At 45.7% G+C, this 23,530-nt stretch overlaps 1 protein-coding gene across 2 annotated transcripts in view; it reads right to left on the reverse strand.

Moving 5' to 3' along the window:
* MYO15A (myosin XVA) overlaps nt 1-23,530 on the reverse strand; it is a 3,541,761-nt gene that overhangs the window by 2,352,523 nt on the left and 1,165,708 nt on the right. For both annotated transcript variants that reach the window (XM_069645706.1, XM_069645705.1), the window contains exons 28-30: nt 18,507-18,742; nt 17,806-17,984; nt 11,106-11,178 (exon numbers count right to left, since the gene is read on the reverse strand). In XM_069645706.1, the coding sequence (XP_069501807.1) occupies nt 11,106-11,178; nt 17,806-17,984; nt 18,507-18,742 (488 nt within the window). The remainder of the gene's footprint in view (nt 1-11,105; nt 11,179-17,805; nt 17,985-18,506; nt 18,743-23,530) is intronic.

The raw sequence follows: 23,530 nt of genomic DNA on the forward strand, positions 1-23,530 counted from the left end.
GCGATACCCAACGTCTGGTACATAACCAAGCAGAGAGGGGTCCGGGATAGTGCTTAGACCTCTATCCAGTATCCTGTAGCGGGCCCGTGGATACCAGGTGAGCGTAACAGAACGCAAAGCCTCAATTAAAAACATCCACCTGGGCGTCATGGAAACATCAGAGACTGACCAACTAGCCCAGTTACTGGGAGAATTACGGGCCGAGGTGCACTCCGCCCGGCAAGAAACCAACGCCCTTCGGAGGGAGTTGATTGTCACCAAGGACCGCACCGATGAATTAGCCAGACAATTGCTCCAAATACAGGCTGGGCAGGCTCTGTTGCCAGGAAGTATTCCGTCGGTTCCAGCCACATCTGTCAATCCAGTGCAGGTGGTCCTACCTGGGGCAGTTCCTTTGGCCCCACTGGAACGTTTTATGGGGGACCCAAGAAAATATGCAGTATTCATGAACCAGTGCTGACTCCATTTTCTTTGTAGACCCAGAGCCTTTCCTAACGATCAGTCGTGGGTTGCCTTCGTTCTGTCATATCTGAGTGGCAGTGCTGCGGATTGGTCCATACCGTTAGTAAGCCAGGATGACCCACTCCTGCAGGATTTCAGGGGGTTTCTACAGGAAATGGAGAAGCTGTTTGCCTGACATACCCAGGGCCAAGCTCTGGATAACAAACTTCTTTCCCTCCGCCAAGGCAGCCAAGATTTTTTAACATATATCACCACATTTAACAGACTTGTTGTTGAAACTGGGTGGCCTGAGGAGAAACGAACAACGTTATTCCATCAAGGATTACGGGGGGAATTGAAAGACGCCAAAAGACTGCGCAGAGTTCATCAACCTAGGTGTGCAGCTTGTCCACAGGCTGGAGGATCGAAGGACATACCGAGCCAGAATTGAGAATCGGACTGTGTATGTACGCTCAAAGGAGAACATTTCGCGTTCATCAGAAAAACACTTCGGAACCCATGCAAATTGGGGGGGGGTACGGAGCCCATTAACCAAGCAGAAAGAGACAAAAGGAGACAACAGCAATTATGCCTGTACTGCGGGAAATCAGGTCACTTCCTCAGAGAATGTCTGGTAAAACCCCCTAGGAGAACAGTTGGAGCTACAGAGAAAGAAGGAGGAGAACAAGAGTCGGAAAACTTCCAGGCCCGGCAAGCGTAAAGGTCCGTTTGTCGAGCGAAGGAAAAGAGCCACAGACCTCACACCTTGCCTTGCCTGTGATTTTGATCAGTCACCAACAACCGTCTTCGATGCATGCTGTGGAGGTATACATAGATAGCAGAGCCGTTGGTAACTACATAGACCAAGGCCTGGCAACAAGGATGGGGCTTCCCCTCTGTCAGAAAACGACAACTGAGAAGGTTACCACTGTCGAAGGCACAGAGGTAGCTTCTGGTCCTGTAACTCAACGCACAGCAGAATTGACTCTTCTGTACCAAGACGTACATCGGGAAGCCATTGCCTTCGACCTTATCAAGGGCCCTCAGTTCCGGGTGATTCTAGGGATGCCGTGGTTGGTGGCTCACAATCCTAACATCGACTGGCGAGCCAAAAAATTAGCCTTCTCCAATGGGTGTGCTCATGCGTGCTACCAAGTGGAAATGCCATTGCCTGACCCAGAGACACCTGTCCAAGATAAAGAGGCGTTGGTACTAGGTGTAACAAGTACACTATCAAGCGAATACCACGATTTCCAAGACGTTTTCCAAAAAGAACATGCTAATACCTTACCCCCTTGCCCTCTCGCATGACTGTCAGATTGCCCTTGTACCTGGTTCACAAATCCTGTGTAGCTGAATTTATGCACTCACCGAACCTGAAAATCTCCACTTGAAATCATATCTGGACCAATACCTGGCAAACGGTTTTATCCGCCCGTCCAAATCCACGGCAGCCTCGCCCCTATTCTTCGTACCCAAGAAGGAGGGGAACTTGAGAACGTGCATCGACTACCGCGCACTAAACCAGGTAACAGTTAAAAACTGTTATCCTCTACCCCTTATCCCAGAACTGCTGGACCAAGTCAAGCATGCCCAAATTTACACCAAATTGGACCTCAGGGGGGCATACCATCTTGTGCATGTAAAGAAAGGAGACAAATGGAAGACCGCCTTTCGTACTAAGTATGGGCTGTATGAATATCAGGTGATGCCCTTTGGGCTTTGCAACACTCCTGCCGCATTCCAGTACTTCATGAACGGTGTACTATGGGAATTGATCGACGTATGTGCCCGAGTTTACATCGACGACATCTTGGTGTACTCCTCTTCTAAACAGGACCTTGTCAGGCACGTTCGCTCCGTCCTTGCAAAACTCTGACAGCACCAGCTATACGCCAAACTTGAAAAGTGCTCCTTCCATGTCACCGAAGTCGAGTTCCTTGGTTTTGTCCTCACTCCCATAGGCGTCCGGATGCATATGCACAAAGTAGACGCCATCCTTAGCTGGCCATCACCGTCTTCAGTCAAAGTTGTCCAAAGTATGCTCGGCTTTGCGAACTTTTATCGTCGATTCATCACGGGTTTCTCCCAGATTGTGCACCCGATCACTTCTTTATTACGAAAAAACAACAAACTGTTCCAATGGACAGAAGAGGCGGAGAAGGCCTTTCAGGAACTCAAGAAAAGATTTACCTCAGCCCCGGTGCTATGACACCCCCGCCCAGATCTCCCATATGTAGTGGAAACAGATGCCTACAGCATGGTAATGGGGGCTGTTATTTCCCAAAGGGATCCCGAAACAAGCCAGTTGCATCTTGTGGCCTTTTGGTCGCGAAAAAGTACTACACCTGAACTTAACGATGCAATAACAGACAAGGAACTCCTAGCGATCAAGGCAGCCTTTAAGGCTAGGCAGCATTACCTCCTAGGCGCCAGACATACCATCACAGTAATCACCGACCATCGCAACCTGCAATACCTCAAGATGGCAAAGGCTCAATCATCCTGTCAACTCTGATGGGCTTTATTCTTCACAGAATATGATTACATAATCACGTACCGACCTGGAGTCCAGAACAGAAAAGCGGACGCCCTATCCCGCATAGGTATTGATGGGAACGATTATTCAACCTCAGACCCGGTGGCCATTATTCCAGGTGACAAACTACTAGGACTTACAACAACGTTATCTCTGGATGAACTCCAAAAGGAAATTCGGCTCCTAATGAACACTGACGCTCTACAACACTGGACCACTCAAGGTGAACATTACACAACAAAGAACCAATTCCCATATTTCAGAGGATGTTTATATCTACCAAATAAGGCACTACAAGAACAAGTAAATTCTGGTTATTACGACCCCCTGATAGAAGGACATCCAGGAATTGCCAAGACCCTAGCCAAGGTGAAAAGAAAATATTGGTGGCCGACCTGGCGAAAGGACATTATGCAGTTTATTCTGTCATGTGGCATTTGTGCACAGAATAAAACCCAGAAACAAAGACCTGTGGGCCTTCTTCAACCCCTGGATATTCCATCTACCCCTTGGCACACACTCTCCCTCGATTTCATCACAGATCTGCCTCCCTGTCAAGGGTTCAACACTATCCTAGTGGTTGTTGACCTATTCTCTAGAATGGCCAATTCCATTCCGCTTAAGGGTCTACCAAACGCATCCAGTCTGGCAAAGGTGTTTTTTAGAGCAAATTGTATGATTACATGGTTTCCTCTCCGTACTGATTTCTGACCGAGGGAGTCAGTTTGTGTCTAACTTCTGTAGGAAGAGTTGTGCAATTGCCCAAATCGATGTTTGTCTGACCACTGGTCACCATCCCCTAACGGATGGCCAAACGGAGCGGACGAATCAGACACTAGAGCAATACCTACGGTGCATATTACATCAAGTGGAGGAAAGCTGGAAGGATGTGCTGTGGATAGCCGAATATGCCTACATCAACTCGCTACACACCAGTACTGAAGAGAGTCAATTCTGTACCGTATATGGAAGGCACCCACGTACTTCCGAATTAGCTACCCCCATGGCCTTGGAAATGCCCGCGGTAAAGACTTTACATATGACCATCACTCAAGCCTTCAAAAAGGCAGCATATCACTTGATCCAAGCCAAAGAAAGACAGAAATGATTCTCTGATCAACACCGAAGAAAAGCCCCAGACTAACAAGTCGGAGATGAAGTCTGGTTGGCGTCTCGGCACGTGTCCATATGAGGAACTCGAACATTTCGTCCCAGATATCTAGGGCCCTATACCATCAAGGCTATTATAGATCCTGTGGCAGTAAAACTAGATTTACCACCAAATAAGCAGATCCATCCCGTATTCCTCGTGTCACTCTTAAAACCTGTTCAGCATGGAACTCGGGTCAAAACACCACCAAATCCGATACTGGTTAACGGAGAACCCAAATTTGAAGTCAAGGACATCCTAGATTCTAAACTCACCAGGCCCAAGTTATATTACTTAGTGGACTGGAAGGGATACTGCCCTCAGGACAGGACATGGGAGCCTAGCGAGCACGTCCATGTGCCGCGCCTGGTAAGACGATTTCATCAGAACCATCCGACCAAACCAGGGCCGGACGGAGGAAATACCTTGAGAGGGGGGAGTGCTGTCACAATACATGCCCCTGACCCCCTCAGGTATAACTGTCCCTTGGCAGCAGGGGGGCTAAAGCCCTTCACACTTGCCCCAAGGGCCTTAAAACTCCATCAGAAACATACATGGAGTCAGTCGTGGCACCTTTGGCGCCAGGCTCATTATCAGGAATAAAGCAATACCAGTTTTGGACATTAATCCAACATGGAGGCCTATTACACAGCTCAGTTCTTTAGAACCAAGCTAGGCGGTCTAGTGTTTTGGGTGTGGCTGGGCCTGGAACTACTTGGCCTGGAACTACTTTACCTGGGCTATTTAAACAACACCCAAACAGCAGAACACGCTTTGCATTATTCTGCACTCCTGCAGCGTAACGCTCACCGTGTCCAACTCCTGTTCATATGCTTCTCCGGCAGCCCGATCCTGAAGCCCCTAGATCTGGATTCCATTAATAACCTGGAAGAACAAGAACAGCACTAGCGAGCAAGAACACTTACCTGTGAAGTAACCGATCTTGAATCCATCCTGCACTTCGCTTACCTCGGCCATCTTTGGAGTTCGCTGCAACCTGCAAAGGTAAAGAAACAAGGACAGCATTAATAACAATTCCTACCTGGGCAAACTGCGAGTCCTGGCAGCACCCTGCGCTTCTCTTATCTCACCCATCTCTGGGTTTCACCGCAACCTGCAAGGAACAAGGTCAGCATTAACAAAGCACTTAAGTGGGCAAGTAGCGCTTCGATCGCTCATCACTCCAGAACATCACCGCAACCTGTACAAAGAAGGGAAGAGAACACAGGTTAGCAATTAACACCAATAAACAGCACAGTGCTCTGCGCATCAATAACTCACTGTGGTATTCGCCATCGGTGCGGCAACTCCGAGATCGCAACCATCCCTGTGAAAACAAAAAGAGACATTGTTAGGGAACAGCGTAGTGGAGCAAGACGCCAAGAAGACAGAGAAAACAGAGGGAAAGAAAGAGACAGAATAAAGACGGAAAAGACATTATAACTCACCTGGAAGACAGCAAGCAGAGTCTGAGTCACAGCCGGTCTTACCCGACATACGGGCACACGGACCAGTGAAGCGACTAATCCGTGGACCTAGTCGCTTCACTGGTCCGTGTGCCCTTATGTCGGGTAAGACCGGCTGTGACTCTTTATGTTTGTGTGCGTTGAACTCTCCATCCTGCGTCTCTGTGCAGGACGTCCCCGCACCAACCACGCGCCCCTGCACAGAGATGAGCAATAATCCCAAGGGAGGGGATTTGGACCAGAGGGAGGTGGGAGTCCACCCATCACAGAACCAGTATCTTAATCTCCATTCTCCTGTTATAGGCGCTACCCAATGTCTGGCACATAACCAAGCATTTGAGCTTGACACTACACTGTACAGGAGGAAATCACCAGGCAGCCAATACAGGGGAGATGGAAAAGATGTACAGTAAGTCAGGGGTCCAAGGAAACAGGCTTAAGTTACAGTACAGTAAAATCACAACATGAGTGAGATTGGGGGAATCAGGTAAAGGGCCAACATTATAACATAGTCACAGGAGTAACAGAATGGCCAAAATTTGAAATTTAAAAAGGCTGTGGAGGGGCAAGGTTTGTACAGTCAAAGGTATAGAAAAATGTTCAACAGATATGTAAAATGCAGCAATATAGGTAAAACTAGCACCGGTCAGAACAGCTAGATTCAATGTTTCAGTAAATATGCAAAATGCAGGAATTTAGGTAAGGCTAGCACAGGTCAGAACAGCTAGTTTTGAGTTTTCAGCAAATATGCAAAATGCAGTAATTTGGGTAAGGATAGCACAGGTCAGAACAGCTAGATTTGATTTTTCAGCAAGTGGGCAAAGAAGCAAGATGTAGATTTAGTGAGGCATGTCCAGGAATGAGGAAACAAGAATATCAAATGGTCAGCAAGCAGCCTAAGTGTGGTACAACAGTTTCATTAATAAAACATCACCAACAATCAAAGATTGCAGTAGCACCTTGAGATGGCAGTCAAGAAGGTGAGAGGCTGAAGTGGAGTCGGGGCATAGGAGCCCAGTGGAAAACTCAAGCAAGGAAAAGAGTCAGCGTTGCAGGTGGGACCAACAAACAAGTCCAGGAGAGCAGCAACTTAGAGGTATAGTCAGGACAAACACCAGGAAACACCTCATGGACTGCAGGAAGGAGAAAGACCTAGCCATGGGGGACCAAGCGGGAACGGGGAGGCACTTCAAAACACTATTCAGCTGTATAAAGTGCCTAACAAATGCTCAATACAATTAATAAAATAAAAAACACAGGGGCAGGGGACAATGGAGGACAATGTGCCAGCAGCGAGAAGAGGGATTGGAGGCTGTGGGCCAGCGCTGGTGTGGAGAGGCACAGCACAGTGCAGAGAGACCCTGGGGAGAGCCTGTGCAGCCCTCCAGGGGTGTCTGCAGAGGGGGGACATCCTTAGCGGGCTGTGCATCGGTCTGGTAGCTGGAGAATAGTGTGGCAGAAAGGGAGGGGGCACACTCCTGCTCCAGACAGGGTAGGTTGTTGTCCTTCGGTGGGGGCCGGCATGCGCCTGCCGGCTCCCGGGTCGGGCGCTCTTTTGCTGGGTTCCCTGCTCAATCAGGCAGCACTGTAGAGGCTAGTGGATGCCTCAGGGAGGCAGCAAGCCCAGTGGCCATGTTGGAAGGCCCAGGTTATTTGAAAAGAGCTGTAGACCTCACACACTCGAAGGGCCTTCCCAGAGTGGTGGGACAACCTAGGTTAAAGTTCCTTCCCTATCCTATCTGGGTATGTTTGGTTGACTTGAGTACTCACCAGAGCCTTTCTGAACTTTTGATCTAACTTTGGAACATTTCTAAAATCATCACCTCAGCCCAATGCATTCTTTTTTATATAACCTTACCTGAAGAAGTTATATTTTGGAAATGGTAGCTTTTGGGCACAAGATCCCACACCATCTTAGGGTTGGACAATTAAGGGAAGCTGTTATTGTGTTGATGCTGAAGAATGCTGCTTATTTTCCTTGCATCTGACTACTCACCTGTATTGCACTGGTAATTGAGTCATATGCAATCCTATTCTCCCAATGGTAATGTGTATATATGTTTTATAAGGGTTTGTGTAACAATGCTTACCTGTGATTTTTATATGCTTACTGTATAACTCAAGGTCTAAAGAATAACTATTTTTATATATTTACTGTCTAGAATGATTGGTGTTGCTCTGTGCAGACTCATTGTAGTCCTAGACCACTCTCACACTTTTCCTGAAACTATCCTTGTTATAGATTTCCCAGTATCCCGCCAGTAATTCCGGCGGGATACTGGGAAACGGATTTACCGTTTCCGGCGCCTGATGTCCCAGTAACTCTGGGAAATTCCAGGTGACGCCAATGGAGGTCATTCACATTCCATGGAGTCCCACAGGACTTGCAGGGGGCAATTTCAGGTATTTCTGGCACCAGTAATACGAGGGCTGAAAATACCTGCTATTTTCTTTGAAAATTTGGTTTTATTGAAAGTTTTTGGTTATGACATTAACAAAACAACAATGTAACCTTTGGAGAAAAAGAAACATGTCTTTGATCACAACCTTTCCCCACCCCACCCTCGCGCCCACCCCCTTCCCCCCTGGCCCCCTTAACCATGGAAGCTGGGAATAGAATTGCAGAAGAGGTTTAACACGGTGCACAATAATGCGTTGCAAGAGTACACATAAACACGCTCAAAGCATAGGGTCCGGCCTCAAGAAATTCAATTAATTACCCGGCGGACTCCCCCCATCCCCAGGGAGGGGTGCACCAAGGGCGGCACTCGAGTCTGGTAATTTATCCATGGTGTACAACACTACTGAAGCCACTTTCCCATATTTATCAAAGAAGGGGAGCCATAGGCCCTCAATATTGGATTTAGATTCATCAATCAGGTGGGTCAGGAACTCCATGTCATATATGGCGCGTAGTTTAGCAACCCAGACCCCTTCCCCCAGGGGTCGGGGTGTCTGCCATTTTTGGGCCCAACAACATCTGGCTGCGACTAGCATGACCTGTAGCACATGGTCATGTGCCACTTTCGAGCCGCCCTCTATTTCAATGCCAAATAACATTAGCCCCAGGGATAAGGTCCTTTCAACTCCGTCAACCCCTTTATCCAGGACAACACCTCACTCCAATAAGCTTGGACCACCTTACACTTCCACCACATATGGATATAGTCCCCTCTTTCAGTGTGAGATTGCCAACAGTGTGGGTCGTACCTCTTTCTCATTCTGGCTATCCTCTGTGGGGGGTAGTGCCACCCGTGGATCAGTTTCAGGGTCTGATGGCGATATTGGGGCGTGGCCGTGGAGCGGCTGTCTTGTCGGCAGATCTTGGTCCATCTCCTTTCGGTGATGTGCGTGTCAAGGTCTTTTTCCCATTGCACCTGAGCGGGGGGGGCGTCTCTTGGGGCGGAAAGCAGTAGAAAGGCATAGGGTCTCGATATTACACCCTTGGTCCCTTTGTACATGATTAGAAATTTCTCAAAGTCTGTTAGGTCCCGCCTAAGGGTATCCCCCCATCTGCTTTCTGTGAGGGCCCCCTTAAATTGTAAATATCGAAATGGGGAGAGGTTGCTGAGTCCCAGAACCTCTTTCAGGTCTCCCAGGGATATAAATGTTCCGTCCACCCAGAGCTGCCCCGCCCTGTTGAGGCCTACTTCATACCATTGCTGGTAGGCTAATGGTTCGTTGATGCCCTCCCAAAGTGGGGAGGGGGGCAAATGCAGCTTAAGGGCGAGGGCCATGTCGTGAGCCATCGGAGGTATACCTGCTATTTTTAGCCGATGGGGGCCTGATATACCTCCAGCTATTGGCCGGAGGTAAGTCAGTGAACCCCCACTGGCAAACTTGTAGTTTTGTGGTGCAGAAAATGTGTTGGTCACAGAATTACCACCACTTTTACGGGCACTTATAAAAATGAGGGCCTTAAGCCTTGACTGCTCAACAACGTTACCTTGGTCGGGTTTTGGCTAACCTCTCTGTGTCTTTCGTTTATCATAAATAGGGTTGCCTCCCAAAATCCATCCACCAGGGCTGATTTAGAAAATCTATCTTGACATACGCTGATTAGGAAGATAACTGGGAATCTCTATTGCATAACACTCTGATCCAATATTCTAGATCTAAGTATATTTGGTGGCATTTCCTTGCATTGGGAGGCAGTATTGATTGGATGAATTTGATTGTCAGGATTTATCCGGGCTGTTGAGGATGTACCAGAACCACCTTTGAAAGGAGATGACACAGGGCTCACAACCACTATTCCTCTCTTTTGAGGGTTGGCCTGATAGGTTCGATAGAAGGAAACCTAGAGTTAAGCCACAAGCATACGTCCAATGCCATATAAGTGAAAACACGGGAGGTCTGAACATTTCTGAGGATCTCTGGTGTTATACAACCCTTTAGATGCAGAAAAAGCTTTCAGGTCTGAGTTAGGGTCATTAAGTCCATGTGGGGTCAGTCTGAGGTGCTTTGGAAAGGGGATCTTTCTCTTTGGTCAGAGCTGCGGGCAATCAACCTCTCTACAGGTATATCCACGAGTTGCACGATCTGTTCTTAAGTTATAGACAATAAGGTTAGTGCATCCCCCGCTGCACAAAGCAGGCGGGGAGCTTGCAAGCGTGGTGGAATATGTGACAGAACCACCTCTGACAAAGGAGCAGTGACCGGGGCTGATATTTTCATCATTTGGAAGACTGCACCAGTGCAGCCTAATAACTGCATTCGTTGTAGCACTGTAATTAAGGTTATGTTACAGTTTATACAGAAAAATGAAAGTGTATTTTCCCTGTGTAATTCCTGATATCTTGGGCCAAATGTGCACAGCTTTTATGGTAAAACTTTCGGCCCATGTGAGATGATGTGATCAATTGCCAAAGATTACATTTGTTACATTTTTGCATACAGTTTTTCAAGTGGCCATTTCAGGACAAACCTGACAAACTTGGGCATGTTTTAAACATTATGAAAACTGGTACAGCTATTTAAAAAAAGTATAAAACATGACAACTCCAGAGAAGGTCTTTGTATGGAGTTCACATAGAGTAGACCATCTCAGACTCAGTTTAGAAGTAGGACAGCTCGGTTTACACCATTTTTTCTATTCACAATGATCTTACTACAATCCGGAGAATACATTTACAAAATCGCATTTAGTCAATTGAGTGAAAGAAGGGTTTACAAATTGGCAGAAATGCATTTATATTACATATTTGTATATCAATATCTGTATTTTGCAACATTTTACCCATTATGTGATTTATCAAAAGATTGCGTTTTAGTTAATACTATTATATTAACAACTTCTCTTAGGTATTTCTCTAAAACTGTGATAAAATCTAAAATGATGGAAAATACAAATATGCATGTATTCTGTCACTACCCTGCTAGGTTAACAAAGTCTTACCCACCCACAACACTGTGTGAATTTTAAACGAATGTATGTATGCCCTTTGCATTTCCATGTCAAAAATACATCATCCAAAAATAGTTGAAATAATGTCATAGCAATGTTTACCTGTGCCTCAAAACGTCCCCTGCAAGTTCTTCTCCTGATGTCCATGAGTGGATGGGACACGAAAAATTACCGCCTGCAAAGAAAAACATTATGGGCAAGGTCAATAGGTTTTGGCTGTAATATGTCAACTTCAGTAGGAAATGGCCCAATAAACGTCATGACTGACTAAAAGACAGTAATAAAGGTCATACCATTACAAGGGATTACAATAATTAAAGCGCTTAATACAAAGCAGGCACCCACTTCAAATAAAACATTTATTTTAAACCTCAGACAACGGGGACTTTTCTAATAAATTGACAACAGTGGCTGCCAACTGCAACTAAAGCAGACACAGAATGTTCAAGCTTTAGCAAATCACTATGCTAGAAACACAAAAAGGCAGGAATAATAACAACTCTCTAAAAGGGCATGTGTATTTATGCACATGTGTCATCTACTACTATCTGTACGAACAGCAGGCCTCATTCCAACTATGGGTTTGCTGGTGGGGCACCGTGGCTTACCTCCAGCTGAAAACTGGAGGTAAGGCAGGTGCCCTACCAGTAAACAAAGCCCTCATTACCAGCACCGGCATTGTCGGAGCCAGTAAGCACAAATCCCCACATCACAGCAAATCTCCTCATGGAGTCCTATTGGATTCCAGGAATGGGGATTTACTTCGTCCCTCCGGCACTTGTAATCTTGCGGCAATACCGGACAGAGTGCCAGCAACCGTAACAGCCTTTGCCGGTATTGTGGCAGGTTTACCGCCAGGATACCAGCAAGGTTGTAATGAGGTCCAGTGTTTGCTATCCTAGACCTAGAGGGTGTTAACATATTATGCTAACTTCACATAATCTGAACCGGACATTCCTATACTCTAAAAGAGGATGCAGTAGAGTGGGCCTTATCTTGCTTTGGGGAATTAGGTCGGGGTGATCAGGGGGCTTGTACAGCCACCAATTATGGTATGAAGTGCCCAGAGACGGTGTGGAGCGGATGCCCTGGCCTACTACACCCTCCTCCACAAGCTTGACAGGGACTTGTTACAAGAATCTGTCAGCATAGTCTATTTGATGGACGGTCCTTGTTAGGCAAAGTTTGAATGCAGTACCCTCTGGGAACACTACAAACAACTATGACCACAGGTATAGGCAAACCAACCTTTGGTATAAGCTTGTACTACACAGTTTTGGTAGCGTGTTGAGCAGCGAGGCTTAGCTCAAGAGGGGAAATTTGAGCTGTAGTGGAGTTACACAGAGATTCACAGTTACAGGTATTCAAATAAACTCTTACACTCAAGGTTTCTTGCATAAACAATGCCCCATAGGGCTCAATGGGGAGGGTGGTAGTACCGCTACCGTTAATACCGGTACCAGTGGTACCGTCATGTTCTGCTTGTGGGTGCCAGTACGGCCACCAGCTGCAAAGGGACCCGCGAGCAGAACTCGTAGTATGCTGGTACGGTAACAACGGTACCAGCAAATTTACTGGTATCGTTGTTACTGTACCGGCAAACTCGTAATGAGGCCCATTCAATTTAAATCGGCTAAGCCAAAGTCAATGGGAAAAGGTCTTTGTATGGGATGCAGCACTTCAGGTAAGTAAATGGAAAAGTCTTTGCACAAGTTCTTAGGAGTCTTTGATAAAAAGAAGAACCAAATGTAGGGCCACAAGCTGATTAGACTTGTGAGTTGCTGAAGTTACAAGCACTTCCACAGTAAATGGTAAATTCTCTTAGACTTGTTTTACAGTACCTTGGTAAAGAAGAAAAGATGCAGCTGATGACTTCTGTTCCTGTGCAGCTCTGCAGATCTAACTGTTCCTGGGCCTCAGTCGTGGGGACAAGAGAGAGGACGTCGGGGGACTCCTGCACTGCACTTGCACTGTCAAAACTGGCAACCGGCAAACTTTACTTTCAGTGGCTGTTTCGCGTTTCAGCTCCTTGTGGTACAGCAAATAGCAATAAGCGCACTTCCTGGCTGTCAAGATGGATTGTCCTTATTTCTGGGGTCCCGCACTCTGCTGAGGGGGCTGAGGCTTGGTCAGCCCTGCTTCGTGGGAGTCTGGAGGATCTTCCAAAAGCTTTTAGGCCAGCTTAAAAGTAACGCACACAATCTGGTGTCCCTCTCCCTGGCTATACGGTTCCTGCAGCAACTCTGAGGAAATTCAACCAGCTCCGAGATGGGTGTCCAGGTGGCTTACTTTGGAGTTGATTGGTCCCACCAACTCAAAAGAGAGAAGTCGTCCTTGCAGAGGCTTCTCTGTCGATGCGAACTTCGCAAGTAGTCACTGCAGCAGGGCTTCACCGGGCAAACCTAAGGTCCAGGAGTTGCATCAAGCGTCCTCTTCAAGCTCTTCTTCGGTTCCTTCGTTCAGTGGTCGACTCTGCCTTCCAAGCCAAAAGACTCGCCTTTTATTCAGTTCTCTCCCATTTATTCCAACCTAGCTGTCACTCACCCAGCAGGATGGCAATCTTTGCCGGATAGTCGGTCAGCCAATCACCACAGAGTGCATTTGGGTCTCCTAGAAGACTGAGCACAGGGAGTTTCGGGCACATCCGTCACTTCCTGCCTACCCCAGACACTCGGGCGCCAGAGGCGGGTTTCTCTCAGAAACCCTGCCAAAGGCGAAATGAACAAAGAGACCAAACCCGGTTTGGCGCGCAGAGAAACTCTCTAGAAGGACCTTTCTACAAAGACCTGGCGAAAAAAGAAGACCGGGCACCATTTTAGCAAAGATGGCTGTACGCCATTTTGAAAAAGATGGCTCCCGCGGTTACTTTACCGGAGCCGCGAACGGTCGCAGTAAATACAAACCAAGGTAGTTCAAAACAAAACCACTGCCGCCAGCCAGTCAATTGAGGAAAGGGTAACATAAAAAATTGTACATGAGCATTTAGACACGGGATACTAAGTAACGCCTCTAGCACTCTATTGTAACATAGGGTGTGCTGGGTCTAGCAAGTACAATGCTAAGTAAAGTCAATTTCACTTTACTGCTCTGGGAAACAGTAGTTGATCCCAGAGAAGGTATTTAAACCTTGGGAAATCTGGAAGACTTCCATGTGGCACTGCACGGAAGGTGCTTTGTGACACAATTGTAAAAGATGATGCCTATGGAGTTGGTTAGACACAGTGTATAAAATCACATTAAAATACATGAGAAAGTGGGAAAAAGGGTCTGACTCTCTCCACGTTAAAGCATCAAGTCCTCAAAATCCAGTAAAGTTGCTGGGTGTCTCTAAGGTGTAGCGAATTAACACATTTTTGAGAATTCCCCCTAACAGTCCTTTGGTGCCAGCAGCAAATGCATGCTCAGCTGTCCTGTGAAGAAATCACATCCAAAACCACAGATGGCAGAAGTGGGACCCAAACTAAGACAGAAATGTTGAGCAGTTAGCCAGCCATCTCACAAGGGCTCGACACACATACACCTAATTCATGTTAGGCTAAAGGAGTCCTTACCGAGGGTGGGGACATGGAGGGGTAAGCTGAAACAGGACACTTATAACAAGGGACTAGCCAATTGCAAGTCTTACATCAAAATTGCAAGCCATCTCCAGGAGTGGGGCCCATAAAAAAGAATCTCCAAAAATAATGGCATAGTGAGCCACACACTTTAGTTTCCTTACACCAGTGAGAGGCTGGACGGTAGGATCAAGGGGCCGGTGGAAGAAGGGTATAAGACTTTGGAGAGAGGAGATGACGAGAAGGGGCACTGTGGATGCAAGAAGGGGGATTTTTGGGAGTTGGAGACTCAAAAGGCTGGGGAGAGAGCAAGCGAGAGAGAGAGAGAGAGGGACAGAGAGAGAGAGAGAGAGAGAGAGAGAGAGAGAGAGAGAGAGAGAGAGAGAGAGCAGCGCTGGCAGGAGGAAGGTGAATTGGGCTGGGAAGAGAGACAGCAATGAAACAAGAAAAATAGAAATGCAGGAGGTTGGGGAAAGGAAGTACCTGGAAGCTGGCAGGCGAGGAGAAGGCGGAGGACAGCATGACAAGGAGGAGGTGAAATTGTTGTGTGGACAGCAGTGAAAGACCAGATGAAGGTGGAATGGGGTAGAGAAGCGCATCAGGAGCTAGGTGAGTTAGTAAAAACACCAAAAAAGGATCTGGGAGAAGACAGACAGTTCAGATAAAGGGCAACAAGTTGAGAGGAAGAGGGAGTGGAAGAAGAATGACCAGAAGATTTTGGAACAGGAGGCCAGAAAGAAAGCCTGGGCAGGCAGCGACAGCAAGGAAATGTGTCCCTGATACACTTAACATCTGGTAGACCAGCAAAAGCAGGAGGTGGTTTGAGGATGTGGAAAAGCAACTAGGAGGTGAAAGGAGGAGTAATGAAGGAAAAGAGGGTGGCCCTAGGAACAAGAGCATAACTGAGGTACAAGGAGGACAGGCAGGTGGGTGGGGTGGACTGGTTGTTTGTCAGGGAATGTCAGAGTTACCAGTCCTTCCTTCAGAGGCCTCGGCCAACTGCTGAAGACCAGACAGTGGTCCCGGGGATTGCAGTTAATTGGCCCTCGACCTTCTTCCAGTTGTCACCCATATTTGGACAGCAGCCGCGTGGAACCCCTGGACAATGGCAATGCAAAACAAATGAAGAAGTGGCAACACCCACTGGACTTGAGGAAAGAAGTATGTTGGGCACTCAAAAAACTTCTGTGAGTGACTTACATCCGCCGTGGATTGCTGGGCAGTGGGACACAGAGTTGGAGACTATTTTTATTTTATTTTTATTTTAGTATTTGTAGAGCGCACTACAGCCCAGAGGCAACGAGGCGCTGTAAGGAGATTTAAAGAAGGCTTGCTTGAGGGTTACAATAAGCGGCCCCAGAAGTTATACTTAGGTAGATTCAGTTACATGGTTACAGGTGATATACAGTCCAATTACATAGGTACAGCAGGTATACAGTGAAAGTTACAGTTAGTTACTCATATTCTTTTCTAGGTAGCACGAGGCATAACAGAGAGTGTGCTAGGTGATATAGTGGAGGTGCAGACCTCGACTGACAGGCTCTTTTAGACAAAGAGCTGGGTTTTTAAGGCCTTGCGGAAGGCTGTGTGAGAATCAATTGATCTCATCATGACATCAGAAACTGACTTTTTGGCTTATTTATTACACCCGAGAGATGTCATCCTGATATTTTGTTTGTCACTTGTTTGCTTATTTGTTTCAGACGTAGGAGTAGCCATCCTGTTATTTTTTTATCACTTGTTTCAACCCAAAGGAGAAGCAATTCTGTGTGTTCCTTTGAGTTTAATTCCTTTTACAGTGGTTACTTCCCAAATAAAACCCCTTTAAACTACTACTTTGGTCTATGTGTTTCACCGATCCTCGCTCTGCTTCTTGACAAGGTACAAGATCATGTGAATCCTATCCAACAAGCTAGTGTCTTATCCAGCCTTCCCGGTCCACCTGCAAATGTGTATCCTCCAATTCCTTAAGCAATGACAGCTGGTAACGGCTCCCCATAGACTAGCAGGCCCGAAGCAACTGCTCTTAGCCTTGCGTCACCCCAACAACGCTTTTTCTGCTCCCACGCTGCCTAGGTGGGAGCAGGCAGGTACTGACGTGTCAGTATGTGGTGCTCATTCAGCCAGAGGTGATATGGCCTTTGATCTTTTTGTTGTGAGGACTAGACTGGAGGACATTATACCGGCAGCTGACTGGTCCGGGAGCTCTACATTAACGGATGTCTACTTTAAGCCTATTGAAGAGGTGCCATCATTGGTGGTCGACTTTGAATAAGCATAATACTCACCCCTGGGTCTTGCCCATTACTCCTATTAAACAAATGATGGAGAGTATTATACCTCTCGTGGCTTCTACAAATGTTTGGATGAACTGTTATCGAAATGTACAGCTATATCCTCCTTACCCATGAGAGTCATTGACTCGCCTAGCGGACATATCATTTGCTATTCTGTATTTCTCTCTGTCAACCTGCTATTAGTCAGTACTCATCTTTGTATGAAGACATTGATGCTCCGTTGAGTGTCCTGGTGGTGCTGTTGTTTCCTGTTCTGGCATTATGTTTTCACCGGCTCGTGTTTTTACTGACAGTTGAAGGTCAAATAGTTTAGTTTGCATCAAAAAAACAGGAAGTGGTTATGATAGTAAGTGAGGTCATGAATGACTAGTAGACACCTAAATGGTTAAAGAGCTTTTGTGAGTTGAGCTATTTGGAAATATTTAAGGTAATCTACAGAAAAGGCCCAGGGTTGCTGGGAAAAGTAGTTTACATTAAAAATATTGTATGATGCTTAAAGGAACTGAAGCATAATACTCACCTCTGTATCTTTGTATTAGACCACCCTTATAATAATAAGTAAGGGAAATCCCTAGAATTACAAATAAGCCATTTAGGTGGTCATATTTGGTTTCCACAAAATAGAAATAACACAGGCTACGGCCTGATCGCTGCAAAGTTCCACAAGCTCCAATGCATAGGAATAATGTTTCTCTCCTGCATCTGATCAAAGCATACTATTCTCAAGAACCATATCTGGTATCAGAGTCCCCTCCTTCTGCGACTAGCTTTGCCCCTGCTCTGTACTGGATGACAGTGATTGATTGATTGATTGATTGATTGATATTTTATTTCTATCGCGCTCGTAGACAAGTGTTTCACTTGTTTGCCTATTATTACTGTTATTTATGTTCCACATAAAACATTGAGAGTGACAAGGGAGGAAGCGAAACCCCTTTGCCCACACTTTACCATCAAAACAGTGTATATCCAGAGCCATGTTGGCCTTCTCCTTGTTGGCAGTCCATTCCAGTAAAGATGGAGGGTAAGTCCTTGCTGTCTCTGGTCCATATTGTGACTTCTGCATGGCCTGCATAAGTTTGTGCTGACAAAATGGCTTGTACCCATTATAGGCAAAATCCGAAACAAACCTACAAAAGACACAAAACAGGTGGAAGGAAATGAGTACAGCAAGAGCGAATGTGCAAATGTGAATGCAATCAGCACAACCCATCTTGTAACCCACTTTGAATGCCAGTGTATGGCAAGAGAGTTTGACCACCCTTCATGTCCCTGATTGTGAAATTATGGTAAATCAAAATTAGCTGAAATGTAAAAATAATCAGATATACTTTCTTGTGCAGCTATACTGTAGAAACTGTAGACATGTATCAAATGGTTGTTACCTTTCAGGGAGGGATATCCAGCCTATTAAAGTGCTGCAATCTAATACTGTTGTCCCAGTACATTTACCACTGTTCTTTTCACATTTGAGTGCATGTAAGATGGTTGAATGACTGCAGACAATGCACAATGCACTTTAGTGCACCGAATGTAGAAATCATGCCTCCAATAAGAAAAGGGTTTTAATCCTATATCAAGGAGTACCCTCATGTATACATCTCTACATATAAGAGCACACCAATATACATTTTACATTATTATTAACTCACTTCAGTAAACATTTGTTCATATTTTGCGAGGGTGAAAATCCACTTAGGCACGAGGCCAACAGGTACCAGCCACGTTCTTCGTTGTTGGGGTTGGTGTTGCGCCACACCTGATTGGCTATCTGAGCAAAGATTTCATCTCGAAGGCTGGCGATCGATAGTCCCTTCTGGATGATGTAGTTTCCAAATAGATTCTCCTGAAAGCCATTGAGGTATGGATCTCCCATGAACCTCAGGACCTGTTAAAAAATATGCACTCATCAACATCAATGTTTTTTACGAAGGATATGAAGCATATTTAATCCCCTAAACTGTAAATAATTTTGAAGATGAGAACTGCACAAATCACTGTGAGATCCCTCATAGAAGACGTGTTTCATTCTGATCTCATTTTTAGGCTTCAATGTTTGAAAAATACTAAATGATGCCTGAGAAATTCTTTTAAATGCCAAAATGATGGCATGATAAAATAGCGAAATTTAATTTGTATTTATAGTTTTTGTCCAGCTCAGACAAGCCAGTTCAGGCATCAGAGCAATGTCCAGGACCTCAGAGCCCTTATTTATGATATTACAGAACCCTCTGAAATAGTTTAGGCTTGCAGTGCCCTTTAAGAGATTTCGTAAATCAATGTAGAAACTTCTGGAGGATCTGTCTAGATTTTGTCATGCAAGGCAATGGGATTAATTGACCAACCAGACCACAGTTTTCTTTTTTTAAATTCTTTATTTAATATTTTGAGATAATAACAAACCAGTAGAAACATAAAGGGGAAAAAAGAGTACATCAGAATGCATGTATTCAATCATGTAAATGTATTATAGTTTGATCAGCGTTTTAGGGTGGGGACTTGAAGCCTGCATCATGTAAACTGTTCAGCCAGTCAGGGCTGCATGGTTGTTCTGGTGTCGTCACAGCCCGCTTCCTTGATCAGATGGTTCTTGTATAGAGTCCAAACGTCAGCAGTTCTGGCAGCCACCTTCAGTATTGCAAGAGCACGAAACTTATCAACGCCACATGAGTACTGTAGGGTCCCTTTTGTTGTGCCAAAATTTAGCAACACATCGACGAGCATTGACTAGTAGAAAGCCAGTGAGCTTTCGTCCATAGGTGAAACACATTTAGTGAAAATCAACAATCCTACTAAGGGGACAGGAGGCAAGGTTTTGTCGATTATTTCACTGACAACTTTGAACACTCCGACCCAGAACTTTCGAATTTCTCCACATGACCATGCTATATGGTAAATGTCAGCTTGCACAGCGTAACACTTTCTGCATGCATCCTCTGATTGTGGTGGCGGATTCTGTTTAAGCGGGCCAGTGAATTATATGCCTGGCAGAGGTACTTCAACTGTGTACGTACAAAGCTGGCACTAAAAGATATCCTTTTAATTTGACTACAGACATGACCCCAGTCCTTATCTGCTATAGTCATCCCCAGCGTTTGTTCCCATTTTCCCTCCGCCCCAGCCAGCCAGGAGACCTTGCCTTTGTTTAACTGAGAGTATAACTGAGAGAGAAGCCTACCCCCACCCTGATCCATTATCATATCATGGACAATACCCATCTCTCTGGTTGAGCTAGAAAGGATGGGAGAGTTGCACGTAGCACATTCGTAACACTTAAATAGGGGAAGGCATCAAGCGATGAGGGGCCCGCCCTCTGCTTCCGGATGTTTAGTGTGAGTCTTCCTGGAACAAATTAGCTACATAGGCTAGTGGTATTAAGGGCAAGAACAGGTTGTTGACCCCTCCCTTTGTTGGCCATCACTTTCCATGTGGCACATGTGCATGCTACTTCATTGTTTTCACCTTTGGCGGAACAGATCCCTTTTATGACAACAGCCCTAAGTAAGGCTGGGATCACTGGGTGCCACTGGTGCCACCAAAGTCTGCTGCTTGAAGGTGTCACCCATACCCGCAGCTGCTTACTTAAACATCTCGAGCATCTGCTCCCCGCCACCGACCTAACGGCCTCATCAACGAGTCTGATCCATGCCTAAACCGATGGTGCCTTTTCTTTTTATGGGAGGAAGAGAAAGAGGAATGGCTTCTAGAGTGCGACCCAGAGACGTCTTTATGGGAGGGCAAACGGGGCACGTGCCCCGGGCCCCCACTCTAAGAGGGGGCCCCCACCTGTCAACAAATCTGGGGGGGAAAGTAGGGGGTTCCAAATACCTGACATCCTTAATTGCAAAATGTAGTTGTCATTTGTTTGCCCAGTATCTTTAACAGAACAGCAGACTTCCTCTTTGATTATGGGGATGCGTTCACTGGAGGGGCCTGGTTTATGGGCCTAACTTTTAGCATGGCTTGCATTGCAGCTTGTAAAAAAAGCACAGACTATAGTTTGATTAGTTTGTTTTTCTTTTAGTGGGGCCTGAGTTCAGATTGGCTGCTTGTATTGGAAAGAGCAGGACAAGGAGATACTTTGTAGAATCATTTTTTGAGATGACATTTTGCAGCAGGTAAAAAAAAGAAATTACAACATCAAATAGTATTATGTGTAATTGGATCACTAAGGATAACTACATGTTGTTGGAAGCAGATTCCCCCAAACCATGGCAATAGATGCCTGTGCGATTTATTAACTCAGAAACCTATTTATTGATAAGATAGCTCAGCGGGTTGAGCGCTTGCTGCTGCGATCTGTGTTTGTCCTGAACGTCGCAGGTTCAGATCCTGGCAGGGCCAACTCAGCATTTATCCTTCCGGGATTGATAAATGAGTACCAACTTCAATTTAGTGTATGTAAATATGTTCTATGTAAAGCGCTTTGGTGAAAGCGCTATATAAATAACACTTCATTATCCTTTGTTTTTGTGCAAAGATGTATATTCTTGTGATAACCCATACAGATAAAGGTTCTCAAGAGAGATTTGTGTGCTGTGTGGGGACAGTTTGACCAGTAGTCAGACTCTGACTTTCATCTGTTTTAGGCTGTTCAACTGAGCTGAGCTAACTTGTGGAAGTCTACATTCGTAGATAACTATGTTAGTGCTTCATGTGTACTGCATGCAGCTGTATTTCTCCTCACCTTATCTACTCGCAGATGTTTGATAGGTGTGGATTTCACAACGCGTCATGTTTTAGTATGTGCACCCTAAATAGCTGCACCACTGCCCCTACTCTCTGTGATTTCCCACTGTGATCTTTAGGATGTCTCAGAAGCAATTCAGTAAATCTTGGAGTCTAGTGTGGGTTTGCATGCCACATTGGTCACATGTACTTCCTAAACTGGAAGGAGTGTCCCGTTTGCCCTGTTATTCAATTGCAGAACAGAACACTGAAATCTTATAAATATTTCAGTGAGGCTTGTATGCTCCTTTATGTTTCTCCCCTTAAATGTGCATACTTGGGCTTTCCTCACTGAAGCAACAAAAAACCTTTCTAACAAACCAACATCTGACAACCCCAATTCCACCTTCGTTTCCCACCACATAATCTCTAACCCACCTATCTCAAACCTTTCTCACAATCATAACCACTGTTTCTCCTCTTTGACACTCCTATCACACATTCCAGATCTGTCAGCCTTCCAGCTGCCTCCTCTGTGTTTCTCTCCTACTATGTTACTTCTCTCTAAGAAGCCCTGCACTTCTTTCTAGCTCTCCTTGTCTTCTCTCTCCCTGGTCACCTTTATTGTCCAGTTTACCTCTTTACTTGTCCTCTAGATTGTCACTCCTACATATCCCTCATTGGGCTAACATTTTGCTTCTCTCTCTACTCACTGTCCCACTAGGTCTATCCTCTCCCTGCTCCCCTGCACCTTCTTTGCCGCTCACTCATTCCATCCTCTCTCTCACTTGTTTATCCCTTCAATGTACAGTCTTTCCTCTACATGATAAGCTTATTTGTCACCTCAACCTTGTTTCTTCCTCCACTGTCTCGCCATGTCTCTTCTCTATCTTCTTGCTTCCCCATTCCGTTCTCAGTTCTGTCCCTCCCCTCGCTCACCTTCCTTACCTCTCCATTATTGACTCACCATCATTGTCCTCGCTTCCCTTCCTTGTCTTTTCCATATTTTCTGTCTCTCTTCTCTATCTCCTTCCCTTTGGAATCTGTTGTCTGCCGCCTTTGACTGCCACTTCTGTTGTATGCGCCCTCTGTTGTCATTGCCTCGTTTTCACTGCTCCTTATTTTTCCTCACCACATGTTTCCCTCACTCCTCCCGTGCACCTTCCTCATCTCTCGATTCTGATCCCGATTCACCTTCATTATCTTTAACTTTTGTCTCCACTCTGAGTCGCATCTCTCTCTCTCACGCTCCCTATCGCTCATTGACTCTCCCTAGCGTGTCAACAAACCAGCATTAAAAACCAAACCAGTGACAAAACCTCTCATTTCTTTGCTCTATTTACTCAACTTAATCTAATATGCTACATTATTAAATATCCAGTGCACTGGTGCACGCGGTATTCACAAACCTTTTTCCGAACTTAAGCCTTTGCACTGAATTTAGGTGACCGCTGAATAGTCTTTATGGAATCTAAGCTAATTGCAGATTCTAGCAGTGATTCTAAGTTACATGATGAACATTAGTCAAGGTTTGAATATGAAAGAAAGTGGGGTACACCCAGTTGTGGAATCTAGAATAATGTTGATGGTAACCTCGTACTGAACCTAGGAGCATGTAGAGTTTAACCTCTAAACTATGCTTAGCCAACACATGTATTCTGGGTCACTGTTTAGAATGTAGAAAATAGGTCTAACCACTCACTCTACATGCATAGGGAAACAAGCCAAAGGCACAGCCACAGACCCACACGCATCAGCCATTATACACCACTTGAAGATACTTCGCACAACACCTCTGCCATAAGAATGCAGCTAACGTTTGCAAGAGAAAGTCAATAAGTAGCTACACACTTTGGGCCTCATCAGGAGTTGGGCAGAGCGGTAAAAATGTGGCAGTAATGTTATTACCACTGCATTACCACTGCACCCAATCCCGTGTTTGGGCAGAAAGTTGGGAGATTCACCTCCAGCTTTGAGTTTGAGGTAAATCTGCTGACTTTCCACCTAT

The sequence above is a fragment of the Ambystoma mexicanum genome, chromosome 2p, assembly GCF_040938575.1.
Source record: "Ambystoma mexicanum isolate Mex_15411 chromosome 2p, UKY_AmexF1_1, whole genome shotgun sequence".
Lineage (NCBI taxonomy): Eukaryota > Metazoa > Chordata > Amphibia > Caudata > Ambystomatidae > Ambystoma > Ambystoma mexicanum.